The sequence below is a fragment of the Clinocottus analis genome, unplaced genomic scaffold, assembly GCF_023055335.1.
Source record: "Clinocottus analis isolate CAN_PGR_092001 unplaced genomic scaffold, fCliAna1.0.p SCAF_18, whole genome shotgun sequence".
Taxonomy (NCBI): Eukaryota; Metazoa; Chordata; class Actinopteri; order Perciformes; family Cottidae; genus Clinocottus; species Clinocottus analis.
The window spans coordinates 6131758-6148592 of NW_027175909.1; the positions used below are offsets into that span (position 1 = coordinate 6131758).

General features: G+C 43.3%; 1 protein-coding gene across 1 annotated transcript; it reads right to left on the reverse strand.

Moving 5' to 3' along the window:
* Positions 1-76: 76 nt before the first annotated feature.
* LOC137788554 (myosin-6-like) lies at positions 77-10290 on the reverse strand. The gene is made up of 37 exons (XM_068581409.1): positions 10087-10290; positions 9843-9986; positions 9595-9751; positions 9468-9495; positions 9264-9369; positions 9075-9167; positions 8791-8854; positions 8601-8699; positions 8415-8518; positions 8198-8336; positions 7957-8075; positions 7716-7865; positions 7469-7639; positions 7075-7384; positions 6892-6968; positions 6630-6814; positions 6264-6387; positions 6045-6181; positions 5700-5955; positions 5367-5609; positions 4818-4994; positions 4593-4738; positions 4417-4507; positions 3928-4317; positions 3421-3547; positions 3165-3283; positions 2874-3070; positions 2590-2773; positions 2295-2460; positions 2085-2209; positions 1687-1995; positions 1397-1600; positions 983-1279; positions 801-905; positions 611-706; positions 393-527; positions 77-255 (listed from the first exon to the last, which is right to left on the reverse strand). The coding sequence occupies exons 1-37, from the start codon at positions 10288-10290 to the stop codon at positions 235-237; spliced, it is 5799 nt and encodes a 1932-aa protein (XP_068437510.1). The 3' UTR covers positions 77-234.
* Positions 10291-16835: the final 6545 nt, after the last annotated feature.

The window sequence follows — 16835 nt, forward strand, 5'->3', positions numbered from 1 at the left end:
AGGAAGTGCTGCATGAGTTTTTAATGAAAGAGATGCTAACTCACAGGTCTCTACTTAACTTTTATTTGTGTAGTGATTCATTTTATTTCTTTAATGCATTGGATAAAATACAGGGGACATAAACAAAGTGATGCATTCATTTATTCTTTATTTCACTCATGTTGCATGGAGAATAAAGGAACTAAAATACTACAATCACACTGCTGTTCATCCTCGAAGAAGCTGTCGACGGCTTCACTCTTCGTCATGTGCTTTCTGTACGAAGAAAAAATGGCAGATAATCAGAATTGTTTGTTAAATTCCTGCCAAAGCGAGAAAGTTTCTCACTCTGCTTTGCATGATTCCAACATAGTTACTATTTAAAAGTCACACTATTCCTAAAGTTTGCTGACCTTGCTGCCAATGTCCCGGCTCTTTGCTCTGAGCTTGTTGACCTGAGACTCTGCAATGTCAGCCCTCTCCTGCGCTTCATCCAGCTCGTGCTGTATCTTGCGCAACTTGCCCAGATTTGTATTGGACTGTTCCTCCTAAAAAAGAATGGAAAATTGTGATCGAGCTGTTTTTTATGAAACCGCATATCATGAAATGAAGGAGTAGTATTTCCGCTTACAGCCTCCTCTGCAGATCGCTTGTAGGATTTAACTTTCAGCTGCAGCTTATCCACCAGGCTCTGCAGACGGCTCAGATTCTTTTTATCTTCCTCCGTCTGGTGAATTAGTACATAAGACATATTGCTTGTAAAGCATAACCTTTCATCTTTAGCTTAATGCGTATTACGGTGTCGTGTCTGCAGTGCGTACCTGGTAGGTGAGCTCTTTGATGCGCCTCTCGTACTTACGGAGACCTTTCACTGCGTCGCTGCTTCTCTTTTGCTCCATGTCCACCTCATTTTCCAACTCTCTCACCTATAAAAGAGCAGTTATAAATGGAGTTGTATTCTGTTGTACGCTGGTACTGGGAGGTGGAAGTCAGAAATACTCACCCTGGCCTCCAGCTTCTGGATCTGCTTCTTGCCACCTTTCATGGCTATTTGCTCCGCTTCATCCAGACGGTGCTGCAGGTCTTTGATGGTTTGTTCCATGTTCTTCTTCATGCGCTCCAGGTGAGCGCTGGTGTCCTGTTCCTTCTTCAGCTCCTCTGCCATCATGGCAGCATCAGTAATGGCCTTCTTCGCCTTCTCCTCTGCATTTCTGCACTCCTGCACCGCCTCCTCCGCCTCATTCTGAAGCTGAGCTGAGTCGGCCTCAAGCTTCTTCTTCTGGTTCAGCAAGCTGGTGTTCTGCACAGAGTCAAAGGTTCACACTGATTACCTTGAGGTAAATAAAAGATCAAATGAACTAAAAGTAGTGTGCGACCAATATATGCTGGAGTACCATGACATGATGGTTCAACATACCTGCGAGTGGAGCAGCTGAACCCTCTCAGTGACATCCAGCAGCTCCTGCTCAGCCAGCTTACGAGCTCTCTCCGTCTGCTCCACCACAGACCTCAGCTCATCCAGCTCCGCCTGCATCAGGGTGTTACGTCTCTCCACCATGGCGATGTTCTCCTTCAGATCGTCGTTGGCGCGGAGAGCATCATCCAGCTGCAGCTGCACGTCCTATTCACGAAGATGTGTGCATGACTTGAAATCTGTTATTTCGATAATTACAAGAAGAAAGAAAACATGTATGGCCTCGACAGTACCTTCAGGTGAGCGTGGACTCCTTTGAGTTGCTTCTGAGCCTCTGACGCCTGCCTGTTGGCCAAGCTCAACTGGATCTCCATCTCATTGAGGTCTCCCTCCATCTTCTTTTTCACCCTGAGAGCCTCGTTTCTGCTGCGAGTCTCAGCCTCCAGAGAGCTCTGCAGGGTGTCCGTCACCCTCTGGTGGTTGCGCTTGGCCTGCTCCATCTCCTCGTCCTTCTCAGCCAGCTTCCGCTCCATTTCGGCCTTCACCTGGTTGAACTCGAGCTGAGCTCGGAGGATCTTACTCTCCTCGTGCTCGAGGGTGCCCTGTTAGACGCATCAGAGAGGTTAGCCCAGCAAATGGATCAATAGAGAAATGGCACGTACATTTTTCCACACCATTTAACACTGCTCACCTCGACTTCCTCTAGAGCAGATTGTATGTCAGCCTTCTCCTGCTCCAGCTGCTTGCGGATCTTCTCCAGCTCGTGGATGCTCTTTCCTCCCTCACCGAGTTGCTCAGTCAGGTCAGAAATTTCCTCTGTTTTGTGCATGTTCATTTATTTTACCATCGCCCCAACCTTTAAATGTTTATTAAAGGAACATCATGTTGTATGATTTCGTACCTTGGAGATTCTTGTTCTCTCGTTTCATGGTCTCCAGGTGATCCAGAGATTCTTCGTAAGAGTTTTTCAGTTTGAAGATCTCAGTGCTGAGGGAACGAGCTTCTTTCTGGGCAACTTCAAGCTCAGTCTGGGACTCTTCATACTTCTGCTTCCACTCAGCCAGGACCTAAGTGAATTGTATATTAAATCATGGCATCTTATTAAAATAACCACACACTTAATGCATTCATTCAGAACTGCACTGAACTTTAAGTGCACTTATCTGCAATGAGTCCCTGTCATTCTATGTCATTACCTTGTCAAAGTTTCTTTGCTTCTTGTCCAGAGCTGCAGCGGCAGCATTAGATCTCTCCACATCCACCATGAGATCTTCAATCTCACCCTGAAGCCTGTGCTTGGTTTTCTCCAGAGAGGAACCTTTCGCATTAGCAGCTTCAACAGCTTCTTCTGCGTCCTGTAAGCGTTGAGCGAGCTTTTTCCTAATTGCAAAAATGAAAGTCATTATTACCTCTCAGACAAAATGTAAATAGCTTGTTAAAATGTCTGAACTGTGTCCAGGTGGGTTTACTGAATACTTACTTTGCCTCTTCCAGCTCCTCCGTTCTCTGGATGGCATCAGTTTCATACTTGGTTCTCCACTGAGCCACCTCAGAGTTTGCCTTGGACATGCCGCGCTGGAGCTCAGTTTTGGCCTCCTGCTCCTCCTCAAATTGCTCCCTCAACAAATCGCAGTCATGGCGAGCAGACTGCACTGCGTGAGCGAGTGCATTCTTGGCCTTCGATAAAGAAGCACACGGTAGGGTAGTGTTGCCAGTAGACATCGTGCTCTGTGTTTTAAAAGCATGAGTTCCTAATAATGAACGACTGTACCTTGACTTCCTCCTCTAGTTGTCTCTTGAGGTCCTCGACCTGCTGAGTGAAGGACTGCTTCCCTCTGGTCAGCTGAGAGATCAAGCAGCTCTTCTCCTCCAGCTGTCTGGCAAACTCACCTGTAAGATAAAGGTGTGTGAGCCCCTCATCAAGCTGCAGCTTGAACATAATGTAACACCGAGGTCCGCGTGCACTAATAGTCTGCGGTTTGTTGTTCGGCAAAAGTAAAAATGAATGTAAGTGTCAAACTGGTTACCGTTTTCAGTTTGAAGCTTTGCTTTTTGCATCGTCAAGTCATTGATGGTGCGCTGGCCTTCTTCTGACTTTGTCTTGTATTCGCTCACTTGATCCTCCAGAGTGCGACACATTTTCTCCATGTTGGTCTAAATGAAAATATGCATATTAACATGTAAATCATATAATGTATAAAAGCTTTTAAAATACTTTTCTGTATATTATGTATTAAAGACATTTAACATTTTGTGAAATTAGCTAATTAGCCTACTGAGAGTTAGATGATAATATATAGAACTATATTCCAAACACAAGTTATTATTGATCTTACACTCTCTTCTGTCATTTGAATGGCAAATATGGAGCTACTTCCTGCAGCCAGTTTGCTTATCTCAGCACAAATATTGCAAACAGGGGGAAACCGCTGGCCTGGCTCTGCCCGATGATAATTTATTCTCATCTTACTCAATATAAGAATGCAAATACATCATATTTCACAAAATGTGAACTAATGTGTTCAGTGTCTTACTTTAACTTTGACAATGTGCTCCATGTTGGACACGACATCATCCAGCTCCAGTCTGAGCTCGCTCTTCTCTTTCTCCAGCTTCTGCTTCACTCTCTGCAGGTTGTCAATCTGCTCTCCCAGGTCGGCCACGCTGTCTGCACTTTTCTTTCTCAGTGTAGCAGCGGTGGCTTCGTGCTGGAGAGTGGCCTCCTCGAGGTCTCTGCGCATCTTCTGAAACTCTGCCTCCCTCTTCTTGTTCATCTCGATCTGGGCCGACGTGGCTCCTCCGGCCTCCTCCAGCCTCTCGATGATATCCTCCAGCTCTCTGGCCAAGTCGGCCCTCTGTTTCTCCACCTTGGCCCGGGCAGCTCGCTCGGCCTCCAGTTCTTCCTCCAGCTCTTCAATGCGAGCCTTCATGAAATTCAACCCATGATTATGAAGTTTAAGTAGGAAGAAGATATTTAAGTAGAAGATAATGTAACAAGTAAGACCTGTTTTTTTATGTTTTACCTGCAACTCTTTTTGTTTCTTCTGGAGTTGGATACCCATGGCTTGTTCATCCTCAATCTTACTTAGCTGCTGGCTGATTTCAAAGTCTTTCCTAAATTAAAAGACAACATTGTTCACCTGAGTAATCATCTGTTTTCTCACAATGGGTGATTCTGACTGTGAAAGATTAGCTTTACTTTTTGAGTTTTTCCTCCAGCTGCTGCTTGTCATTCTCCAAATCCATCAAATTTTCTTGGGTTAACTTTAAGTCCCCTTCCAACTTTCTCTTGGCTCTTTCCAGATCCATCCTCACTTTCTTCTCTTGCTCCAATGATCCTTCAAGCTAACAGACAAGCCAAACATTACTCTGTAAATTGTGGCTCAAGAACTTGAGATTTAGTTGCAAATACCGCTGTTCTCACATCATCGACTTGCTGCTCCAGCTTGACTTTGGCCTTGGTCAGAGCGTTGACTTTGTCCTCCTCACTCTGCAGGTCGTCCAGTGTTTGCTGATGAGCCTCCTGAAGAGCTTTCTTCTCTTTGGTCAACTTAGCAATGATTTCATCCAAAGCTGCCATCTCTTCAGTCATGTTTTTAACCTTCGCAATCAAATCACAGTTGGTGTTAAGTCAGGAAATAGAAACAGTCTTCATTAATACATAAGCGGTCGTGACATTTTAGTTTTTTTGAGACAACTTTGAAGTCAATGGCTAACTTTTTAGCATACACTTGCCTGTTTCCCATCAAACAGACAAGAAGCAACATTGACATTCAGTTAGAGCCATGTTTTTGGCCACCAAATGTACATTCAATATTTTCTCTGGTTTCTGTCTCAATTCTTTAGGAAAAAAGTAAAACTGTCGTTTAAAAGCTTACAAATGTCCAGCAGTGTATTCAAATGCACAACCTTTGGAAACCTCCGTCCGAGTTGTGCTTTTGGGTTCAAAATCTACACCGTCTGCTGTCATTACCTTGTTCTCTGTGGCATGCTTTTCCTTTTCCACTTTAGCCAGAGTCAGCTCCAGATCATCGATGTCCTTCTTGAGTTCTGAACACTCGTCCTCCAGCTTTCTCTTCTTGGCAGTCAGCTCTGAATTCATCTCCTCTTCATCTTCCAGCCTCTCTGCGAGCTCTTTGCTTTTGGCCTCAAGCTGGATCTTACTCTTGATGAGACCCTCGCAGCGCTCCTCAGCATCTGAGAGATTGTCTAGTTCCTGCAAACAGTAGATTTAACACGTGTTATTCGTCACACTTCTGTGAGGACATCGTTGTACGATGTTGGGAGACTGAATGACTCATCTTACAGCCTGAATGTGGAGCTGCAGGTCGTTCTTCTCTTGGAGAAGGGTGACCGTTTTTTCCTCCAACTCTTTCTTGCGAGCCTCAGACTTTGCATAAGCATCTTTGAGCTTCAAAAACTCCTCCTTCATGTTTGCCATCTCCTTCTCAGACTCAGCTGATTTCAGCAGAGGTTTGATCTTGAAGTACATCTTCATCCAGGGCCAGTTCTTGACACCCATGAAGGCCCGCACGTTCCACTGGATCACCAGTAAGGAATCCCTGTAGTCGACATCATTTAGCTAGAATCTATTTTTCTGTACCCTGTCCTGTGTTTTAGTTTGTTTTCTACAGTAAAGTAAAGCACTGACCTGCGCTCAACAATCTTCTGGAACTCAATTCTGGCGAGTAGCCCTCTGGATCTCGCTTGAAGTCCTGTGATGATGAGAGAGAGTCGATCGTCTCTCATCTCCTCAAGAAGACCAAGCAGACCAGCTTTGAAGAACACCTGAAATTAAAAAGAATATTTTTCAAACTCCTTTTTCTTCCCGGCACATTTAATCCAACATTGAATCCTCCACAGGACCAACCTTTGTGTGTCCCAGTTTGTACTGCTCATGATCAATGTCCAAGGATCCCAAAAGTTTCTCTGCTCCTTTCTTATTGTCAATGAACTGTCCCTCGGGGATAGCGTTAGGGTTTAGGATGCGATATCTGAAATGATACAACCATAACATCATTCAAATAATTAAAAGAATTTACAAATAAATTACAACAACAATGCCTTTGGATCAAGACCCATGGGCCACAGATAATACACAACCTAGGGCCTGAGACCCAAAGGGCCCGATGACACTTGGTTGCATCACTGATGTTGTGTCCAAGTGCATTGCAAGATTTATGAAAGCGCAATGAATAAACATTGCTTTTCTTGCCTTTGTTTTAAGTCTCCATACTGGATCCTATTGGGGAATCCCTTCCTGCAGATCCTAATGCCCTCCAGCACACCGTTACAGCGCAGCTGGTGCATGACGAGAGGATTCTCCATCGCCCCGGGAGTCTTGCTCTCGTTGGGAATGAGGCAGCGTACAAAGTGGGGGTGAGTTGACCTGAGATTGGTCATCAGTTTGTTCAAGTTCTCCTGTAAATGAAGACAATGAATATGAACAGGTCCCATGAAATATTTGGGGTGTTTACCAAACCGTAGCCATATTTTACCCTATGCAGTGCAGATACAGTCTGGAAGGAAGATCCTTTCTTCTTTGTTCCCTTTCCCTTGCTTCCTGAATCTTGGGTTGTATAGAAGTTGTAGATATTCAGGTGTAATTGTCTTTTTTTTTTCTTTGTTGAGAATCTGAATAATTCAAGGATGAATAATCGGTGTGGTCAAAGACCCCTTACCTGAATCTGCACCAGCATACCCAGCAAACAGGACAGCCAGTAGCTTCAGGCTGGACTTCTGAAACAGTCCAACCACGGTCTCGTTCAGTGGATCCTTGTTCTTCACCAGCCAGTTACCGATGTTGTAATCCACAGTCCCAGCATAGTGAACCAGGGAGAAATGAGCCTCTGGTCTCCCCTTAATGACTCTGGGCTTCTGGAAGTTGGGACTTTTACCCAGATGGTTGTCATACAGTTTGGCTTTAAATGTTGCATCACTGGCTTTGGGGAACATGCACTCCTCTTCAAGGATGGACATGATGCCCATGGGCTGAAGAAAGGAATTCATCATTAAATAAATGTTAGCTTTTGCTTGTTACATGAATTCTGAAATACAATTTAACTTTACACCAACCTTCTCAATGAGTTCAATGCAGGCCGCCAAGTCCATACCAAAGTCAATGAATTCCCACACAATGCCCTCTTTCTTGTACTCTTCTTGTTCCAGCACAAACATGTGGTGGTTGAAGAACTGCTGCAGCTTCTCGTTGGTATAGTTAATGCACAGCTGCTCAAATGTGTTGAACTAGGAGGTGCATTCAAAGACAGAAGTAAGTAAAAGTGTATTGTATACTCAAGTCTCAATAAACCCTTATACTCACATCAAAGATCTCGAAACCAGCAATGTCCAGCACACCAATAAAGTGCTGGCGAGGTTGCTTGGTGTCCAGAGACTGGTTGATTCGCACCACCATCCACAAGAACATTTTCTCATACACTGACTTGGCCAGTGCACCGATGGAGTAGTTCACCTAGATCATTGCATCAAATACAATGAAATTTAAACATTATTCTTCAGATTGCAAATGCATTTGAGGGCAATGCCAGCATTTTTCAACTTACTTGCTGCACATTTTGACCTTTGGTGACCCATTCGTTGCCCACTTTCACTCTTGGGTGACAGAGGCCCTTGATGAGGTCAGCAGAGTTCAAACCCATAAGATATGCGACTTTGTCTGTATCTGTAATGGAGTTGATTAGGAGAAGCATAAACTACATTGCTTTGTGTCGTGAATTGGTGGTAGTTATACTCTTTTAAGAGAATAAAAGTAAGCTGTTCCATATGGTCCTGAGGATCTTTTACCCTCTGTGCCGTCAGACTCTGCTTGCTCTTCCCTCTGCTTCTGTTTGAACTTCATGTTTCCATAATGCATGACGGCACCAGTCATCTTGTAGATGCCATTCTTCTCCTCCTGGGTGAAGCCCAGGACATCAAAAGCTGCCTAAAACGACACAAATTTGATTTAAGTCAGTTGTGAAACGTCATGTATGGAGTCTTTGACATGTGCTCTGTTTCTTACATCGGTAGCCATCAGCTCTTCTGCATCATCAATAGAGGCTACAGTTGTCTCTCCTTGGGAGATGAAGTTGTAGTCATAGGGGTTGTTGGTGATGAGCAGCATATCTGTCAAAGAAAAGTTTCAGTCTGTGTGTGCATGTGGCTCTTCTTTAGGTGCTAATATATTCTGTGGTTCGTCTTTGCTCACCCAGCAGTTCTGGTTTCTTTTGAGACAGAATCTGGTAGAAGATGTGATAATCTCTTTCAGCCTTGAGCTGGTAAGTCACACGGGATTTCTCTAGCAGATCTGACAAATATGAAGACGATAGCATCTGTTATAGTGCACAACCTCCCAGGGTATTGTATTGCACAATAGAGATGTCACACACTCTCCTTACATGTCTCAATGTCAGCAGAAGCCAACTTTCCACTGACACCAAAGTGGATTCGAATGAATTTACCCTGTGAGAAGGAAAAAGAAAAGACAATTTGATTGGACCATTACAAACTGTAGCTGTAACTTAAGGATAAAGATTTTGTTTTAATGCCCCAAAATACATTTTTTTTTCCTCCAAAAACAAATTGAAGCATCTACAGTAGCCTGGGATAAAGTCTGGGTTTGGGGAGCTGATGGGCACAATGGCAGCTTCTATTTAATAAAATGAGTAATAAGGAAACTCACAAATCTGGAGGAATTGTCATTTCTGATGGTCTTGGCATTTCCAAAGGCCTCCAGAGCGGGGTTGGCCTGGATGATTTGATCCTCCAGGGTACCCTGCAAATTTATTAGATGCAAAATTTAGGCCACAAAGTTTATTATCATGTGATCGTAAAAATAAAAAAGAGTCTGAATATGTATAATGAAACCAACCTTTTTCTCCTGAGCAGCATCCTTCTTGCCAGAAACAGCTGCAATGCTGGCAAAGTACTGGATGACTCTTTTAGTGTTCACAGTCTTTCCTGCACCAGATTCTCCTCTGCAGATGAAAACATGAACACACTGTACATGTCAAAGAGACCAAACAAACGCTGCTCTTAAAATTGGAATCACATGAGACTCTTATGAACGACGTACGTGATCAGAACCGACTGGTTTTCTCTGTCTGCAAGATTGAAGACAATGTTCAGTTACCCTTGAATGGTTGGATGGTGGACATTGTAAAGCACTGCATCAGAGATGACATGACATGAAAAGAGTTTACCTGTCAACATGTATTGGTAGGCATTGTCAGAGATGGAGTAGATGTGAGGAGGAGCTTCACTCCTCTTCTTTCCTCTGTAGGCGTTGACCACCGCCTGATCGTACACTGGCAGCATCTTGTAGGGGTTGACCGTCACGCAGAACAGGCCTGAGTACGTCTGTGGACAAACACACACAACCAGACTATTGATTTGGACTTAGAGTTCACGCGGCGGAAAAATAAAACGTACATCTGCGTTCTTCACATACGTAGATCATCCATGCAGCATAACGCTCTTTGAGGTTAAACAACACAGCAGGTTCATGGAGGAAGGTGAACATCGCCATGTCTTCAATTTTATCGAACTTTGGCGGGTTCTGAGGGTGGATATCTTCCTCCTTGTGGGTTGTAGTCTGAAAACATTTACCATCCATGGAGAATATCTCAATTAGAATTCATGTAAACGCCTTTAAAGGTCACATTGTACACAGTGTTTGTGTCTGACATCATTACCTTTCCAAACTCAGTGTCGACGGTGACTTTGTTGCCGTCTCTGGAGGTGACTGTGGCTTTAACGTACTCCACCTCAGGGTCGGGCACGAAACACTGCCTCTTGATGTCGAAGGGTCGGGTCTGGGCCTCCAGGCGCTCCTTATCGGACTTTCTCAGAAAGGAAGCGGCCGCCCCGAATTCTGCCATTTGGGCGTCGCCGGACATCGTGAAAGCTGTGAACCGAGAACATGGTTTGAAATCACTTTGATTGCATGTTTCTGATTGAAAGCATTTACAGAGAACATTGAACACATTATATCCTGAACTTAAAAGGTAGTAATTGTAGTTACCTATGAATTATAATAAGCAAGAATAGAAGTTTTGTTTATTTAAAGTCAGCTTTATGAAATACATTTGCATATAATTCAGAGGTGCTTCACTTCTTCTGTCAATCATTTTCATGTATTGATTTTATTTTGTGTGGAGCTATTTACCTGTTTCCTTTTGCTCTCCCCTTTGAAAAGTTTGGTCTCTATATAGAAACAACAAAAAAGGTCACAATGTGTTTTCAATATGTGACATGATAGTAAATGTAAAATGTGTGTCTACGTACCTGCAGGTGCTGTGTTCCCGTCCTAATCCTCTTTCTGAACCCCTCTTTATATTCATCCAGGAGGCAGAGCTTTGGCACCGTGCCCACCTATGAGGGAAGAGCAAGGAAACAAAGGACGCTAATCAAAGAAAGTAAGATCTGTATTTGGAGATAAAGGTGTGGACAATAGCACTCATTGGCTCGAGATTTGAAATGTACGAGCTGGCCTTAAATCAGCATCTATTTTTATTGTGTCCTTCAAGGGACTGAAACTTTTTTTTTAATTATAGAAGACATAAAGATAATTTAGCTACGTATTGAAATTGGTGTCATTTTTATTATAATAAACTATGTTTCTTACACATTGTACAAATTGTGAGAAACGTGGATCCATCCCTGTTTGTTATTTTTTGTGGTAATATTAATTACACACAAATGCGAGCTTCCTTGCACCTTTTAAACATTTCCCTATCAACATTTTGTTTGTTTAAACTAAAGACAGCAGCACAATGTGTTGGTCTGTCATTTCTATAATAAACACTTCATCTATACACAGAAAGCTGTTTTTTGTCTTCTATTATCCTGGAGGACAAAGATAAACTTGTGAATGTTTGACTTGGATTCCTTCTCCTGGTCTTTACCTCCCTGTGGACCTCAGCGTCCCTCCTCCATCTAAAATAAAAGGGTATGACAGCTGCTTGCTATCAGAGACTGTACGACAGAGGAAAACAAAAGGGTCACGCAGAACACTTATCACGCCCCTCATGTACACAGAAGCTAATGCTTGTAATAAGTGTCGCGTTAACATGGATTCATAAAGCATGTGTTTATTGAGTGGACGACCTGAAGACCTCTTCAAGAAGCCCGCGCGCCCTTTTGACTTTAACAACTTCACACCTTCAACTTCAGACCTTGTGGGTTGACAGTCGGTCGTCTGCACCCGGCGTACCGATGCTCAGCACATCAAAGGCAATGCCGAGGCTGTCATTCCCAGCTGTCTCGTGTCCTTCTGCTGTCAACACTTCTGATGAAGCGTCATGAGCCTTCTTATATGTAGCAGGGCCCCGGTCTGCTTTTCAAGGTGATGCTTACAGGAGACAGATGGCCGCTGGCTAACGGACATGTCAGGGGGTCATAGCGGTGTGGTTTTTTGTGTGTGCGTGTTTATTAGATTAGAGGATAATAGTCTCTTCATGAGTAATTAAGAATTTGGTCCGAGTGACACCGGCAATGTTATAGGGTGACATGATCCAACACTTTCTTACGCCGATGTGTCAAATACCGCAGCTCGGTCATTGCTCCGAAGCAAAGATTCTGCATGTGAATGCTGAATCTGTAACAGTTTTGGTTGTAGTCCGACGAGCATTGACCAATCCCATTCGTGCATGCTTTAATTGATTGCAGGTAAACAGGCCGAGTGCATTGCATTGCGATCTATGAAACGTATGTCAACGATTTAGATATTTATTGGTTTGAAAATCAACTTGTAAAAAACTCCAGTCTCTCATCTCAGGTTGCTAATCGGACTGTTAACAATGAACCAGAAGCTAGAAGCTGGCTGCTGTCTTCATCTTCATCATACAGACATGAGTACAACACTAAACTGCTGAATGTTTTTCTTGAATTTATAGACTCCCAAGTACTCGGCCTGATAAAAGTCCTTCAAAATGTTTCCGACTCATTGTCTTAAAGACAAACCACAGGAAAATGTGTTTATGGCACATTGTTTCCTGGATTTCATCCTCGGCCTCACAGAAACTCATGAAACACACTGAGACAGATCGCAAGTGTACAGTGACACATAATAACGTGGACTCACACCCTCACACTTACTGTTCTGTCTCACGCTCACACACCCCCGAGCATACCAAATATGAAACTGCTATTATAAAACAGCACTGCTCCACATCCTACACTTGGACATCAGTTTCTTTTCTTTTAGCGTGGGCCGATCTGTGTATTATACAACTGTTTGACCAAAAGAAAGGAGGTTTCCCTTCCTGTGTGCTAGCAAAAATACAAACTCTGAATCAGAGAAATGGCATTTTCTTATATTTGATGTCTTTTTTTGTGCCGTTGATGTAACGATGAAAGTTTAGTGCGAAAATCCCGAGCGCAGCTGCTGTTCAACAAGCAGCTCGCCACCCTGGTTATTGGCACTAACCGCTACTTCACAGTGTAACTCCACACTCCTTCTTTTTGGCCTGGCATTGTTTCCTTCTATTTACCCTTGAGGACAAAGATAACCCTGTGAAATAGTTTTGAGATTCCTTCTGCTGAGCTCCAGTGAAAGCGCTTTGTTTGTCCCTCTCAGCAATGACTTCACCATTGTGTCCATGTGTGTCCGTGTGTGTGTGTGTGTTTCCGTGTGTGTGCGTGTGCGCATGTGTGTGTGTCTTTGCAATTAAATTCAGGAAAAAAGGTTTGATGAGCTGAGGACAAAGAGAAACAAACTGATCCCTGCCAACAGCTCTGAAGTCAGCTGTCTGGAGTCTCAGCTGCATTTAAATTCAATTAAAATAAAACAAATTAAATTATCTTTAAGTTGATTTAGTGTCCAGCAATTATGGAGCATAAAAGGGACTTATACATCATGGTGTATAAGATTAACTTGTAACGTGTGTCGAATTCTCGAGTGGCTACAATCAACGGGAGCATCAATCCAGCTATTTCTGCTCCATGTGACGTGTAAAGCTGTCTACAAGGGGAAAATGTGTCTCAGACATTGGAGATGACATGTACTCCTCCAAGACCCCTCTGCATTGGATAACAAGATCCTTTCAACACTCGCGGGCCCCACACGGCAGGCCCTGACCCTGAGGTCGTCTAATGAGCCTTCACATAGCTCTTCCTGTCTGCGGTCCCATTCTCAGCTGCTGTAAGAAGAGTTGCTCTCTTACAGCGTCTTCATCTGCACTCATTCTTTGTGCCGGTGGCCAGATATGTCTGTCTGCCACATGTGAGCAAACCTTTGGCCAAAAGGACGCAGAAAACACACCTTGGATTCGTTTTTTTTTGACAATCTGAAGTGTGCTGCATGTTGATTGGGTGATTGGAAGGAAGAGCGCCGGGCTGGACTGCGATGGTTGTCTCTGGAAGAGGCCTTACCTGCTCCTCTGTGTCTACACGGGTTCCCCAAACAGATGGAAAAAGAGAGAGGTGGATGGAGAGACCAGTAAAGTTGCTGGGGAAGAAGGTCACACACACAGAACAGGTAAGATGGCGTGGGTAAACATGCTAACGTTTGCTAAGTAGCGCAACACAAAGTACAGCTGAGGTTAATGGGAAAGCAGACAGTTTTGCAGCTTTCTGGTCATGAACAGAAGTATTCAAATGAGCATTGTGATGAAGATGAAGACGGAAAAAATCAGGTGCATGTTGTTACAATGTAATATACAAATTAACTGAAAACTACTCATGTTAACCTCATAGACCTGCGTCCAGAAGTTCATAGCAGTGCATCCAATAGTTGTTGAGATACGTCATTCTGGCACAGTAGCAGTCACCAAGATGGTGCTTGACTTTCATTTCGACTCGCTCATGTCGTAGGTATATGAATGTATTCATTGAAAATGAAAAAGATATTATAAACTGGCTTCTGAATTATAGCAAACAGTTGTGATGTGGATAAACAAAGTGCTGAGCGGCTCTTGATTGTATTTCTTGAGCAAGTGAAGGTGTTTAGCTTGAAGGAAAGTGAGTCGCTCCATAAGGCGATAATGGGGTCGTGCATGCTGGAGACAGCGTGACCGCCGCCTCCCCGTCCTGCACTTTAACTCTCACAGCTCCACACCTCGTGGTCAGAGCGACGCTCTGTAACCTTGAGGGCATTGTTTTGCGACCATGGTGGAACATACCAATCTGAGTTGAGATCTCATTCTCAGCTGTCTTACGGCGTCACGGCGTCTCTCCTGCTGTGAGCTCTGTCTGCTGACGATGACTGACAGCTCGCTGACAGACATTTCTGTCAGACGTCTGGAATCTGAAAAGATGTGTAGACGTGGGAAGAATAAATCCTCCGTATTTACATTATCAGATGATGTACCCGTAAGCCAAATACTGCATTACAAGTAAAAGTATTGTAAAAGTAAAAGTACTCAGGGTTTTTATTTTATATCATTGTAACATTGCCACTCACAAGCAGTTAGTTGGTTAAGGTGAAGCAAATTTGATTGTTTTATGTACTAATATCTATTTAAATGAATCAATACTTCATATCACGTACATATGTGTGTAAATACTATACATAAATATATGTATACAAATATGAAAATATACTATATGTAAATATGTATAGGCCCCTGCTGCCCACACAAGTTTCAGATACTATTAGTAAAAAAACATTTAGCCAGTTCTGTGCCAATATATCTGAACTTGTCTTTATCTAATGATGAATAGATTCATAGTCATGATTGTTGTAGTTTATTATTCACACATCTTTTGATGCAACTAAACAAGAAACAAATGGAGCAATGTAATACAATATACGAGTAGAAATGATTGTCAAAGAAAAACATGAAAATAAAATCTAAAATGTTTGTTCCATAGGACATTTACTGAAATTAGTACATTTCAAACTTCAGATTATCAGTTTATACTTGAGTTTACTTTCCACCGCTGGTTGTCCGATGAACTTTCATAACATGTGTGACAGTGTTTGTATTCGGTCCCTAGTTGTTGATAGTTGATCTAATGGCGTGGCCTACAAGCTAGTTTTAATACAAATATGTATTTGACCTGTTAATCTGAGCTTTGATGAGTTCAACCAGGTCATCCAGACTGACACGACTAATGTTTTCCTCTTCTTGCTCCGCCTCAGCCAGATTGCATCTTAGCTGGTATTCACCAACCTGAGGAAGCGTCTTCTGAGCGGAGACAGCCTCGACTCCCTGAGGGATCCATTATGAGCTCGTACCACCTCATCGCGGGCTGCAGAGAGTATCCTGTAATTCCTTTCAAAGGGCACTTTCACTCTCGGCTAATGGTCGAGGTGTTGGTGGAGCCGGAGCAGAGGGAGAACGCCACACCGTGTCCTCTGGCGGAGGCCCCATCGGGTCTTGTGTCTATTATTCTCCAGCTCTTGTGGACATACTGCACCACATGAACCATGCACTTGTCTGAGGAGCAAAGATGTAGAGTTAGTTTGGCCCCCGTGGATTTAGCACACAGGTCAGCGTTTTTGGTGCGTCCTGCACCTTTCTGCATTCCTTGGAGCCGGCCTGTGCGTCCACTTGGTGAAACTAAAGGAAGCTGCGGGGAACTCACTTCCTGAAACATTTCCAGATTGATGTATTGTTGCTGACTCATCATCCGTTGAGATCACGCTTTACACTTCAGTGAAGAAAGGGAATGACACAAGGGAACAACACAGCTGAAGGGACAGAGTGACGCACCCATGACAGGCAGGACGAGGCCGAGAGAAGACGAGAGAGGACAGACAGCGCTTGATGGACAGCGGTGGTGTCACAGCTCCATGAGGCCGGTTCCACATGGAAACAGCTGCGTCATCTTCCTCAAGGAGTCCATTGAATACACCTGAAACCTAAATCTACAATGAAGGAAGCCTTCCAATGGGTTTATTCTGTATACTTACAGAGTGAACATCCTTTATTTTTGTGTTAAAGCTGCTTTTTACTTTGATAAACTAGTTTTTACATGAAGTTACAGTCTGTTTGTGTTGATACTCACATCTGGAGAACACGGATTACTTCCTGTACATTTGGATTAAGTATAAAAGGTCAATGATACGACTCAGTGACTCATCTAAAGTTACATCACAGCGGTCAGGTTCAGTAGAATTGTGTTTCTAAAGGTTTCCGTGGGGAAGTTTAGAGTCACGTGACGATAAACTCTGTTTCATAAGGAATAATACTCCTCCATTAAATGAAACCTCTCGTCCCCAGATGGACCTTGCTCTCTCATTGTCCTGTGGCAGGTGCTTTATATTTGTAAAGGTCTCCGTGGACATGAATAAACACCTAAAGGACACACAGAGGAGCAGCTAACCTTTAAAGGTAGAGTACAAAATGGTGCCGACCCAGAGTATAAAAAAGATAGTTATTGTCATAAAGCATTTATCCTTGTTCATCAATACCATTCAAATTGTGAAGGAAACCTGAAATGATCAGGAATAAAAACACATAAAAACTATGAAAAAAGATTCTAAAGGGGTTTATGA

What these genes read in the sequence shown, in the direction of transcription:
- LOC137788554 (XM_068581409.1), bottom strand. Translation starts at nt 10,290, where the DNA reads ATGTCCGGCGACGCCCAAATGGCAGAATTCGGGGCGGCCGCTTCCTTT. An exon ending in TCGACACTGAGTTTGGAAAG is followed by an intron (nt 9,987 to 10,086) that starts GTAATGATGTCA and finishes AAATGTTTTCAG; the next exon opens with ACTACAACCCACAAGGAGGA. An exon ending in AGCATGCCACAGAGAACAAG is followed by an intron (nt 4,995 to 5,366) that starts GTAATGACAGCA and finishes TTGATTGCGAAG; the next exon opens with GTTAAAAACATGACTGAAGA.